At 45.1% G+C, this 13,760-nt stretch overlaps 1 protein-coding gene across 38 annotated transcripts in view; it reads right to left on the bottom strand.

Moving 5' to 3' along the window:
* Nucleotides 1-13,760, bottom strand: part of LOC118389812 (dihydropyrimidinase-related protein 3) — a 68,335-nt gene that overhangs the window by 50,860 nt on the left and 3,715 nt on the right. For all 38 annotated transcript variants that reach the window (XR_008147330.1, XR_008147335.1, XR_008147332.1 and 35 more), the window contains exons 2-4: nucleotides 3,724-3,812; nucleotides 2,642-2,826; nucleotides 658-822 (exon numbers count right to left, since the gene is read on the bottom strand). Coding sequence is in view for 26 of the 38 variants with exons in the window: in XM_052529550.1 (XP_052385510.1) it covers nucleotides 658-822; nucleotides 2,642-2,826; nucleotides 3,724-3,812 (439 nt within the window). In the remaining 12 variants the exon portion in view is untranslated. The remainder of the gene's footprint in view (nucleotides 1-657; nucleotides 823-2,641; nucleotides 2,827-3,723; nucleotides 3,813-13,760) is intronic.

Below are 13,760 nucleotides of genomic sequence, written 5' to 3' on the forward strand. Positions count from 1 at the left end.
ATCTGCACGCACAGTGAGGCGAATACTTTTGGAGGATGGCCTGGTGTCAAGAAGGGCATCAAAGAAGCCACTTCTCTCCAGGAAAAACATCAGGGACAGACTGATATTCTGCAAAAGGTACAGGGATTAGACTGCTGAGGACTGGGGTAAAGTGATTTTCTCTGATGAATCCCCTTTCCAATTGTTTGGGGCATCCGGAAAAAAGCTTGTCCGGAGAAGACAAGGTGAGCGCTACCATCAGTCCAGTGTCATGCCAACAGTAAAGCATCCTGAGACCATTCACGTGTGGGGTTGCTTCTCAGCCAAGGGAGTGGGCTCTCTCACAATTTTTCCTAAGAACACAGCCATGAATAAAGAATGATACCAACACATCCTCCGAGAGCAACTTCTCCCAACCATCCAGGAACAGTTTCGTGACAAACAATGCATTTTCCAGCATGATGGAGCACCTTGCCATAAGGCAAAAGTGATAACTAAGTGGCTCGGGGAACAAAACATCAATATTTTGTGTCCATGGCCAGGAAACTCCCCAGAGTTAACATATACATAATATGTGATTTGTGCATGTGGAAAAGTGCTATAGAAATCCAAGTCCATTTGAATTTCCATGTATTGTCTGTCAGACCTTCCCCTTGCTGCTGTGAAGTTGGCAGTTACCTTTTTCCTTGAGCAGTGTGTCCACCTCCTGCTTGACACTGTCGCTCCAGTGGGTGATGTCCACATGGAGGGAGTAGTCACAGCAGGTCTTCTCATCGGCCCAGCTCCTCCACTGCTCAAAGGCCTCGATCAGACTGCTGCCTGGCTCCGGGATCACATGATCCACTACAGGGAGGGAGGCAGGGGGAGGGAGAGAGGTAGGGAATGGAGGGGAGGGGGTGGACATAGAGAGAAAGGGATTAGGAAGAGAGAGAGGGAGAGAGAGAGAGAGAGAGAGAGAGAGAGAGAGAGAGAGAGAGAGAGAGGGAGGATGTTACTGTTTTATTTAACCCACAATGCCTGTGTCTCTGTGTCCTTTGCCAGTGGCTTTCAATACAATGTCACCTATCATTGGAAATGTCTGTATGTCTGAGTGTATTTTTGGGTTACATGGAACTCCCAGTTCATGTCACTGTTCGGCTAATCGAAAACAAACTCAAACTGATAAGAGATAAAGAGAACCCCCACCTCCTCCGATGTCTATAGTGGTCCTAGTCTCTGATGTAATAGGTCCGCCTGCTGCTCTGACCAGCTGACCACTTCCCGATCCAATTAAAGGCCGCCCAATCTCCTTAAATCCCTCTGTGCATGTTAATGCAATCTCGAGTCAACGGCAGCCAAGAAAAGCTCTGTTGTTTACTAGGGTTGACTCTCTGACCGAGGCTGTATGGCTTGTAACTTGGTGTCAAAGACGTGAAGGGCAGGATGTTATTGCAGATGTTTGCAGACGTTATTGCATTTGCAGACGTTATTGCGGGTGTAGCGAAATGCTTGTGTTTCTAGCTCCAACAAGTCTTAGGCTGAATCGTGCTGGTTTACTGTATGTCTGTGGTGATTATCTGATCTTAGTTCGCCCAACTAGCTAACGTTAGCTAACTTAACTAGCTTCTCCTGGTTTGATGCAGTCAAGACAGGTATTACATAATCATTTTTAATGATAAATAATCTAGCTATGGCAGCTATTAGTCTACCATAGCGCAAGTCAGCTTGGTTGGTTGGTTGCTGTCTCTCGTCTCTCCCTGTCTCCTCCCTGCTCCCCATGTCACTCCCTCCGCCATGCTCCCATGTCACTCGACTCGCTCACAGTACAGCTTTATCAGCTCCGGTTAATAAAGTATCTTAAGAAATGACTTTTCTGCTGCTTCCCTCACTCGGATCGAATCGGACTGGGTCTGGATCTGAACAGGTCTATACGGAATGGGTCTAGTTGTCTTCGGATCGATTCGGAACAGTTCTCTATATTAATCAATTAATTAATGATATTGGGTCCAGGTGGAACAGCCACAGGTCCATTTCAAAACAGGAACTTTATGGACCCTTGAAGACCTCTATCACACACTGCTCGCCTTTTTCCACGGGACTTGTGTTTCCCAGTGTAGGCTCCCCTTGCCGATCCTCGTTCTCCCACCCTCCTAGCGGCCCTTTGTGTGGTCCTCTTGACTGCTGCTCACATTGGCCCATTTAGGAACATTCTGCATTGTAGCCAGAGCCCCTCTCCTCCTCTCTCTCTCTCTCTCTCTCTCTCTCTCTCTCTCTAGTGCTCTGACTTTCTTTTTGTCTTTCTTTCATCCTCAATGGATAAAGCTGCCACATGGCTGCCTGCCCACAATCTACTCTGTATTTTGTCTACAATCTCACACCGCCACAGCCAAGTAGTGTGGATTATAATCTTGTTTAGCTCATTTTCAACTGAGATCAGATAATACAGTAAACCAGTACGATTCAGCCTAAGACTTACTCTACTAAAATATTAAATTGCCCTAATGATTATGGATGCAATTGATATGGCAGTCTTTCTATGTCATGTGGGTAGTTAACTGTAACAACCATTCCTATGGGGCACCTGCTGTCTGTTATTGTGATACATTCAGACCCCCCCACCCACCGCCCCCTAGTGAGAGACATGGGCTCCAGGCCTCTCCAGGGCTCCGCTCTCTTCTCTCACCGATCATGGTGGTTCCCCCAGCCAGGGCAGCCTTGGTGCCCTGGGAGAAGTCGTCCACGGTGGTGGTCCCCCGGTAGGGCATCTGGAAGTGGGTGTGGTTGTCAATGCCACCGGGGATCACCATCTTGCCGTTGGCCTCAATGGTCTTGATCCCACCTGGCACAATCAGGTTGTCTCCAATCTGCCTGGAGGTTTAGGCGGGAGAAGAGCCATGTCAGTGGGTATCATTGACTTGACACAATGCTGTAAATTCATGACAGACAGACAGACAGACAGACAGACAGACAGACAGACAGACAGACAGACAGACAGACAGACAGACAGGGAAAAGGGCAGCGTCTGTACTCCTGTGCCGTCCGCAGCGTGGTCGATGCTAGGCTAGCCTGGCCTGTGTAATTGGTATGCAGCTCTAACCTTCCTGCGGGTGCTTTTCCTATCAGAGCTCCTCTATGGGAGCACACAGGACAAAGAGCCTAATAGGCTGATCGAGTGGGAACAGGAATTGGGAAAAAAAGAGTGACCTTCCAAGAGCAGGCAGGAATGCACCCACTTTGCCTCTTGTCTGGCCCTGCACACTATACACTACTGTGGACTGGAGTAGACTCTGACTGGATCTGACTGGATCTGACTCAATCTATCTGAATCTGACTAGATCTGACTCGATCTGTTTGGATCTTTGTGGATCTGTCTGGATCTGTCTGGAACTGACTGGATCTGACTGGATCTGTCTGGATCTGACTGGCTCTGACTGGATCTGTCTGGATCTGTCTGGCTCTGACTGGATCTGACTGGATCTGTTTGGATCTGTCTGAATCTGACTAGATCTGACTCGATCTGTTTGGATCTTTGTGGATCTGATCTGGAACTGACTGGATCTGTCTTGATCTGTCTGTCTGTCTGGCTCTGACTGGATCTGAAATCTGTCTACTGAAATTGATATGTGGTTGTCTTGCCTACCTTAGTTGAATGCACTGACTAAGTTGATCTGGATAAGAGTGTCTGCTAAATGATCAAAACGTCAACGTCAATGTCAACGTCAACATCAATGCATGGGAGGACATGGTGGTCAAACATTCTCTTACTTAATGACGCCATCCTCCATGTAAATGTCGGCATAAAAGGACTGGTCATCATTAACGATCCTCCCGCCTTTGACCAGAAGCCTGTCGCTCTGGAGAGAGAGATCGAAAGAACGAGAGGGAAAAAGAGAGGGGTGGGGATGGGAGGGAGAGAATGTTACAAAGTCCAAAGCAATCACATCAGTATTCTTTCTATTCTGGGGGACACTCTGTTTTGTGCTTCTTTTTTTTCAAGATGTGTTCTTGTGTTCTTGTTCTTGCAAGAGCCATTTGTTTGGAATGTCTGACTGTCCCATCTATGCAAGAGAGGGCCAATGAGAATAGCCACTCACACAGATTACACAGTAACTACTGTACACAGTAACCTACATTGTACACACAGCTGGGTAGATAGATGGTCCTAGCAGTTACATAGATGAGCTTGGACTAGATTGACTAGATAACGTAGCCTCTAAACAGGGCGTTGTCGTCTAGCGACTCAGCTGCTGCGCCAGAGACAGCCACTTGGCCACTAGCAAGACGTTTCCATGGTAATGCTTTGCTAGGAGCACTCAGAGAGGCTGGAGCGGCAGGCTGGCATGCCTGTTAAGGACACGCCTCACAGAGTACAGGGCATAACACTGAGCAACAGGGAATGGAGAGAGAGGGGAGGGGGTTGCTGGAACTTTGACGTTAGTGTCCCAGTACATTGCCTGGGCAGGGCCTCTTCTCTGGACCGGTCAGACCACTAGATTCTACAACAAAACCAGGACATGGAGTGAGCTCAACCAAAGGCAAATGGCTCTTTTACCTTTTACTGTATGAATAATATATGTATGGTTGTCACGACCTGACCTTAGAGAGCCTTTTTATGTCTCTATTTGGTTTGGTCAGGGTGTGATTTGGGTGGGCATTCTATGTTCTATAATTCTTAGTTTTGTGTTTCTATGTTTTGACTGGGTATGGTTCTCAATCAGGGACAGCTGTCTATCGTTGTCTCTGATTGGGAATCATACTTAGGCAGCAGGTTTTGCCACCTTAGGTTGTGGGATGTTGGTTTTTATTAGCTCTGTGTAGCCTTCAGAATGTGACGTTCGTTGTTCTTTTGTTGTTTTGGTTGGAGTTCAGATTAAATAAAGTATCATGAACTTGTACAACGCTGCACATTGGTCCACTTCTTCTGACGAGCGTTACAGAACATCCCACCACCAAAGGACCAAGCAGCGTGGCCAGGAAGAGCAGGGATCCTGGGCCCAGGAGAAGAGAGAGTGTAGGACATCTTGGACATGGGAGCAGGTTATGGCACGGGACAAGACCCTGCCATGGAAACAGGCGGATGTAGCGAGGGAGGAACGACAACGATACCAGGATTCACGGCAACGAAGCAAGCACGAGAGGCAGCCCCCCCAATTTTTTGGGGTGGGACACACGGGGAGATTGGCGGAGTCAGGTTATAGACCTGAACCAACTCCCCGTGCTTACCGTGAGGAGCGTGGTACTGGTCAGGCACCGTGTTATGCAGTGGAGTGCACGGTGTCTCCAGTGCTCGTTCACAGCCCCGCATCGGCCGGGCTAGAGTGGGCATCCAGCCAGGACGGATGGTGCCGGCTCAGCACTCCTGGCCTCCAGTGCGTCTCTACAGCCCAGGATATCCTGCGCCGGCTCTGCGCACTGTGTCTCCGGTGCGCCAGCACAGCCCAGTGCGTCCTGTGCTAGCGCCCTGCATTTGCCGGGTGGAACCATCTAGTCTATCGTTGTCTCTGATTGGGAATCATATTTAGGCAGCAGGTTTTGCCACCTTAGGTTGTGGGATGTTGGTTTTTGTTAGCTCTGTGTAGCCTTCAGAACGTGACATTCATTGGTCTTTTGTTGTTTTGTTTGGTGTTCAGATTAAATAAAGTATCATGAACTTGTACCACGCTGCACCTTGGTTCACTTCTTCGACTAGCGTTAGAATGGTAGGTACCCATTATCACACTGTGTAAAATGCCTAGGTTCAGTTCACTGCCCTGTAAGGTAAACAGAATGGGAGCGTTCCGTAGTTTCTCGTCAGCACATGGTGTGGTGTGATTAGTGATTTACTGTCTTGGCTGTGGAGCCCGGCTGGCGCTTTGTCAGTACAAATCCCACCCCTATCTACTGGTTTAAATGAAGTATATACGTAGCCTTAGCGATGCATCCCTGGCATCTGCTCACACAACAAACACTGGCTAGTCTTCCAGGCAGTGTGGGGTGGGAGGGATGGATGGGGGTGGGTGGGAGGGAGGGTGGGTGTGTGAAATGGATGGAGGGATGGATGGAGGGGGGGTGGGAGGGAGAGAGGGTTGGTGTGTGAAATGGATGGAGGGAGGGAAGGGGTGGGAGGGAGAGAGGGTGGGTCTGTGAAATGGATGGAGGGAGGGAGGGAGGGAGGGAGGGAGGGAGGGAGGGAGGGAGGGAGGGAGGGAGGGAGGGAGGGAGGGAGGGAGGGAGGGAGGGAGGGAGGGAGGGAGGGAGGGAGGGGGTGGAAGGGAGGGAGAGAGGGTGGGTGTGTGAAATGGATGGAGGGTGGGAGGGAGGGAGTGGGTGGGAGGGAGAGAGGGTGGGTGTGTGATGGATGGAGGGGGGGTGGGAGGGAGGGAGTGGGTGGGAGGGACGGAGACTGGGTGGGTTCTGATGCTGATTAAGCAGAGAAACAGAGAGAGACCCAACAGTCTTCTCTTCTGAGCCATGCAGGCGACCCCACCCTGCCTGGAGCAGCACTGTGTAAAGCAGAGAGAGAGAGAGCGCAAGAGATAGAGAGAAGACGGTGAGAGAGAGAGAGACAGAGTGCAAGAGAGAGAAAGAGAGAGCGCAAGAGAGAGAGAGAAGACGGTGAGAGAGAGAGAGACAGAGTGCAAGAGAGAGAAAGAGAGAGCGCAAGAGAGAGAGAGAAGACGGTGAGAGAGAGAGAGAGAGACAGTGTAAGAGAGAGAGAAGATGGTGAGAGAGAGCGAGAGAGACAGAGTGCAAGAGAGAGAGAGAAAGAGAGAGTGCAAGAGAGAGAGAAAGAGAGAGCGCAAGAGAGAGAGAGAGAAGATGGTGAGAGAGGAGAGAGAGAGAGAGAGAGAGAGAGAGAGAGAGAGAAGACGGAGAGAGAGAGAGAGAGAGAGAGAGAGAGAGAGAGAGTGCAAAAGAGAGAGAGAAAAAGAGCACAAGAGAGAGAGAGAGAGCGCAAGAGAGAGAAAGAGCGCAAGAGAGAGAGAGAGAGAAAGAGAGAGTGTGACCTGTTGCCACAAGAAAAGGTCAACCAGTGAAGAACAAACACCATTGTAAATACAATCCATACTTATGCTTATTTATTTCCCCTTTTGTACTTTAACCATTTGTACATCGTTACAACATTGTATATATACATAATCTGACATTTGTAATGTCTTTATTCTTTTGGAACTTCAGTGAGTGTAATGTTTACTATACATTTTTATTGTTTATTTCACTTTTGTATATTATCTACTTCACTTGCTTTGGCAATGTTAACATATGTTTGCCATGCCAATAAAGCCCCTTGAATTGAATTGAGAGAGAGAGAAAAAGAGAGAGAAGGAGAGAGAGCACATACTGTACATGTTGACTTACAGAATGGCCTCTATCATCTACACACTACACAGTCCCCTAATCCATACCCTTCCACTACCTTCAGGGGATATCTGGTTTTGTATCTGAATGTTTCAAATTGATAGTATGTCCGCAGATGGTATTGCATAAGAATGTTCTCAATTTGAGTGTGGCTACCTAAGGGAAGAGCGTACTTAACACTAGCCCTAAGAGCATGGGGAAGTCTATTATCTTCCTAAAATGATCCCTATATGGTCGAGGCCCAGGTCCCTGGGCTATAATCTGCTGCAGTAATGACATGCTTACTGCAGTGTGTGTGCCTGAACACCCGCCACAATCTATCAGTGTCTTCCCTCAAGCCTCAGTCCTGTCTAGGTTTGCAAAGCTACCATTAATTTACCAGTTATCGGAATCTTCAGTAATTTTGGTAATTAACAGAAAATATTTGGCAATCTATCCTAACTTTGGTCATTTCTAATAACTTTTTTTTAATGGATTCATACAGTGTATTTGTAAAGCATTCAGACCCCTTTCCTATTTCCACATTTTGTTACGTTACAGGCTTATTCTAAAATGGTTTTTCATCATAAATCTACACACAACACCCCATAACGAAGGAGCAAAAACTATTTTTTAGAAATGTTTTCAAATGTAGAAAAAATGTCAAACAGAAATGTCTTATTTACATCCGTATTCAGACCCTTCACCATGAGATTTTAAATTGAGCTCAGGTGCATCCTGTTTCCATTGATCATCCTTGAGATGTTTCTACAACTTGATTGGTCTACCTGTGGTAAATTCAATTGATTGGATATGATTTGGAAAGGCACACACCTGTCTATATAAGGTCCCACAGTTGACAGTGCATGTCAGAGCAAAAACCAAACCATGAGGTCGAAGGAATTGTCTGTAGAGCTCTGAGAAAGGATTGTATTTATCGAGGCATATATCTTGGGAAGGGTACCAAAAAATGATGAAGCATTGAAGGTCCCCAGGAACACAGGGGCCCCCATCATTATTAAATGGAAGAAGTTTGGAACCACCTAGACTCTTCCTAGAGCTGGCCGCCAGGCCAAACTGAGCAATCAGGCCTTCGTCTGGGATGTGACCAAGAACCCAGTGGTCCCTCTGACAGAGGGAAGGATAACCATCTCTGCAGCACTCCACCAATTGGGACTATATACTAGAGTGGCCAGATGGAAGCCACTTCTCAGTAAAAGGCACATGACAGCCCAGTTGGAGTTTGCCAAAAGGCTCTCAGACCAGGAGAAACAAGATTCTCTGGTCTGATGAAATCAAGACTGAACTCTTTGGCCTGAATGCCAAACGTCATGTCTGGAAGAAACCAGGCACCGCTCATCTCCTGGCCAATACCATCCCTATGATAAAGCATTGTGGTGGCAGCTTCATGCTGTGGGGATGTTTTTCAGTGGCAGGGACTGGGAGACTTGTCAGGATCGAGGGGAAAGATGAACGGAGAAAAGTACAGCGAGATCCTTAATGAAAACCTGCTCCAGAGCCATCAGGAACTCAGAATGGGGCAAAGGTTCACCTTACAACAGGTCAACGACCCTAAGCACACAGCCAAAACAATGCAGTAGTGGCCTTGGGACAAGTCTCTGAATGTCCTTCAGTTGCCCAGCCAGAGCCCGGACTTGAACCCGATCGAACATCTCTGGAGAGACCTGAAAATAGCTGTGTAGCGATGCTCCCCGTCCAACCTGACAGCTTGAGAGGATCTGCAGAGAAGAAAGGGAGAAACTTCCAAAATAACGGTGTGCCAAGCTTGTAGCGTCATACCCGAGAAGACTCGAGGCTGTAATCACTGCCAAAGGTGCTTCAACAAAGTACTGAATAAAGGGTCTGAGTACTTATGTAACTGGATGTCATAAGGTGAATGCACCAATTTGTAAGTCGCTCTGGATAAGAGCGTCTGCTAAATGACTTAAATGTAAATGTAAAAGTGATATTTCAGTTTTTTTTCTTTGAAATTTGCTAAAAAAATCTAAAAACCTGTTTTTGCTTTTTCATTATGGGGTATTGTGTGTAGATTAATGAATAAGAATACAGTTGAATCGATTTTAAAACAAGGATGTAATGTAACAAAATGTGGAAAAAATGAAGGGGTCAGAATACTTTCCGAAAACACTGTATACTACATTATGGTATTGTTATTTTGGTATATCTGTGTCCATATTGTCCATGAGTTTTAGTAGATAGAACATATGGTGTATGAGTTTTAGTAGATAGAACATATGGTGTATGAGTTTTAGTAGATAGAACATATGGTGTATGAGTTTTAGTAGATAGAACATATGGTGTATGAGTTTTAGTAGATAGAACATATGGTGTATGAGTTTTAGTAGATAGAACATATGGTGTATAAGTTTTAGTAGATAGAACATATGGTGTATAAGTTTTAGTAGATAGAACATATGGTGTATGAGTTTTAGTAGATAGAACATATGGTGTATGAGTTTTAGTAGATAGAACATATGGTTCATGAGTTTTAGTAGATAGAACATATGGTTCATGAGTTTTAGTAGATAGAACATATGGTTCATGAGTTTTAGTAGATAGAACATATGGTTCATGAGCGGTACCGGAGTGCCAAGTCTTGGACAAAAAGGCTTCTCAACAGTTTTTACCCCAACCCGTAAGACTCCTGAACAGGTAATCAAATGGCTACCCGGTGTCACGATTTCCGCCGAAGTCGGTTCCTCTCCTTGTTCGGGCGGCGTTCGGCGGTCGACGTCACCGGCCTTCTAGCCACTGCCGATCCACCTTTAATTTTCCATTTGTTCTGTCTTTGTCTTACACACCTGGCTTCACTCAACCAATTACTTGTTTATTATTTAACCTTCTGTTCCCCATGTTTTGTTTGTGAGTGATTGTTCATCGTACTTCGGTCCGTTTTTTTGTGGGCTCGCTATGCTGCCTTGTATTATTGTATTTTTGTATTTTTGAGTAAAGTACATTGATTACTCATATCTGCTGTCCTGTGCCTGACTCTCTACACTAGCTACACACAAGACCATTACACCCAAACTATTTGCATTGTGTGCCCCCCCCAACCCCTCCATTTACACTGCTGCTACTCTCTGTTTATCATATATGCATAGTCACTTTAACTATACATTCATGTACATACTATCTCAATTGGGCCGTCCAACCAGTGCTCCCGCACAGTGGCTAACCGGGCTGTCTGCATTGTGTCCTGCCACCCGCCAACCCCTCTTTTACACTACTGCTACTCTCTGTTCATCATATACGCATAGTCACTTTAACCATATATACATGTACATACTACCTCAATCAGCCTGACTAACCGGTGTCTGTATGTAGCCTCGCTACTTTTATATCCTCTCTACTGTATATAGCCTCACTACTGTATATAGCCTCACTACTGTTATAGCCTCACTACTGTTATAGCCTCACTACTGTATATAGCCTCGCTACTGTTATAGCCTCACTACTGTTATAGCCTTGCTCCTGTATATAGCCTCACTACTGTTATAGCCTCGCTACTGTTATAGCCTCGCTACTGTATATAGCCTCGCTACTGTTATAGCCTCACTACTGTTATAGCCTCGCTACTGTTATAGCCTCGCTACTGTATATAGCCTCACTACTGTTATAGCCTCGCTACTGTTATAGCCTCGCTACTGTATATAGCCTCACTACTGTTATAGCCTCGCTACTGTTATAGCCTCGCTACTGTATATAGCCTCACTACTGTTATAGCCTCGCTACTGTATATAGTCTTTTTACTGTTTTATTTCTTTACCTACCTATTATTCCCCTAATACCTTTTTTGCACTGTTGGTTAGAGCCTGTAAGTAAGCATTTCACTGTAAGATCTACACTTGTTGTATTCAGCGCATGTGACAAATAAACTTTGATTTGATTTTAGTAGATAGAACACATGGTTCAAAACAAAATAGCCTAATTAATTTTAAAAAACATTCTAATCAACAATTACATTATTTTAAATTACTGTCACTCTGCAACTCGTCCAACTATTGACTTTGTTCACAACTGCCACCAGTTTGACACCAAAACATTGACAAAAAATACCTGTTGACATAGTAACATAAATGAACGTAAATAACATAAATAATAATGCAGAAACCTTATATTAAACATCAATGCTATTCACTATGTTGATGATTTCATTTAGGATCATGTTTAACAGATTAGCCATTCTATTTGGAATTTTTAAATCATCTTAATTAATGAATGATTATATTTTACATGTGATAATGCCACACGTGATAGGGCCAGAGATAATTACAGACGTGTGATAATGCCACACGTGATAGGGCCAGAGATAATTACAGACGTGTGATAATGCCACACGTGATAGGGTCAGAGATAATTACAGACGTGTGATAATGCCACACGTGATAGGGCCAGAGATAATTATATATGTGTGATAATGCCACACGTGATAGGGCCAGAGATAATTACAGACGTGTGATAATGCCACACGTGATAGGGCCAGAGATAATTACAGACGTGTGATAATGCCACACGTGATAGGGCCAGAGATCATTACAGATGTGTGATAATGCCACACGTGATAGGGCCAGAGATCATTACAGACGTGTGATAATGCCACACGTGATAGGGTCAGAGATAATTACAGACGTGTGATAATGCCACACGTGATAGGGCCAGAGATAATTACAGACGTGTGATAATGCCACACGTGATAGGGCCAGAGATAATTACAGACGTGTGATAATGCCACACGTGATAGGGCCAGAGATAATTACAGACGTGCGATAATGTCACACGTGATAGGGCCAGAGATAATTACAGACGTGTGATAATGTCACACGTGATAGGGCCAGAGATAATTACAGACGTGTGATAATGCCACACGTGATAGGGCCAGAGATAATTACAGACGTGTGATAATGCCACACGTGATAGGGCCAGAGATAATTACAGACGTGAATTAAAACGGCAGAATAAATTCCTCGATAAATGAAAGAAAGCAAATAGATGTGGAGGTAATTTTAATCAGAGTTGTGATTTTGTGACTATTCAGAGGAGTTTGATTGGGTCTCCGCTTAGTAAACTATCACAATATATCCAAAGTAATCCAGTGATTCCACTGGGTTCAGTAAGGAAAGCCGACTCTCAGATACATACATCTGGAGAAACCCTGCTAAAAACAATGAGGGAAGAGAAAGACAGAGTCCTCCATTTTTTGTTACAGCGTAAATATGACAGAACTTAAAAGAGTAAAATGATACGGCAATCTGCAGTTTGAATTCTGTTGCAACACACGCATATATGGACACATAAATCAAAAATGTGACTTTAGCTTCCCCAAATGTTCTGTGGTTGAATGCTTTGACAGAATCCAGTAGTTGCAGTAGTGTTGATATGAGACCAGCCACAATCCTTGAGGTGTTGGTCCATGCTGGTGGATTTGCAGAGGGTCATGACATGGATTGTAAAATATTGTTCACGGTTAAACTCATAAACAAGTCAAACCGTCCCATCAGTGCAACCACAAGACATGCAGAGTTTGAGGATAGGGATGGAACCAGCTGAAATGAATACCCTCTAAATATATGTTCTTACTGTATCATTAAAGTACTACTAAAATCCCATTCCATTATAAAAATGGTAATGGAAACCCCACAGAGAGAACTATAGCCATACCATTTGTAAGGACATTTCTGGCATAACAATGTCTTCCTCACTGACTCTTTGTCCAACAACATTTTATTCCAATTCAGATGCTAACGTACAGAAGTAGTATACTGCGCTTATTTTCAAATGTCTCCTTTTACTTTCCACAGTAACTGAGATGAGTGTGTGTTGTGCGCTTGGTTTAGTGCTGCTGTCCACTTTGGTCGGCATCAAACCCTCGCCCTGATCACTTATGCTGACCTTGACTAAGTAACGTGCCATAAAGCCTACCCACGCCTGTCAATCAACCAGGCTGCAGACAGTTACCGTAAAACAGAACAAAAAGACCTTAATGGGTAGTCTATATGCCGCATCCCAAATCACACCCAATAGCCTATACAGTATACACTCTTAGGAAGAAAACAAACAAAAGTGCTATCTAGCACCTAAAATAGTTATTCGGCTGTCCCCATAGGAGAACCCTTTGAAGAACCCTTTTTGGTTCCAGGTGGATCCCTTTTGAGTTCCATGTAGAACCCTTTCCACAGAGGGTTCTTCATGGAACCCAAAAGGGATCTTCATGGAACCCAAAAGGGTTCTACCTGGAACCAAAAAGGGTTCTTCCTGGAACCAAAAAGGGTTCTTCTATGGGGACATTTGGAGGAACCCGTTTGGAGAAAATTAAAAGTATCACTACTTTTAACCAGGGCGCATGTTACTAAATAGGGAATAGCGTGTGATTTGGGACACTGACTCTATGTAGAGCCCTTCCACAGCACTGCCGTGGCTCACAGACTGATACTGGGGGGTGGGGAGATTTGTTGTTGCCATGTTAC

The sequence above is a fragment of the Oncorhynchus keta genome, chromosome 11 (assembly GCF_023373465.1).
Source record: "Oncorhynchus keta strain PuntledgeMale-10-30-2019 chromosome 11, Oket_V2, whole genome shotgun sequence".
Taxonomy (NCBI): Eukaryota; Metazoa; Chordata; class Actinopteri; order Salmoniformes; family Salmonidae; genus Oncorhynchus; species Oncorhynchus keta.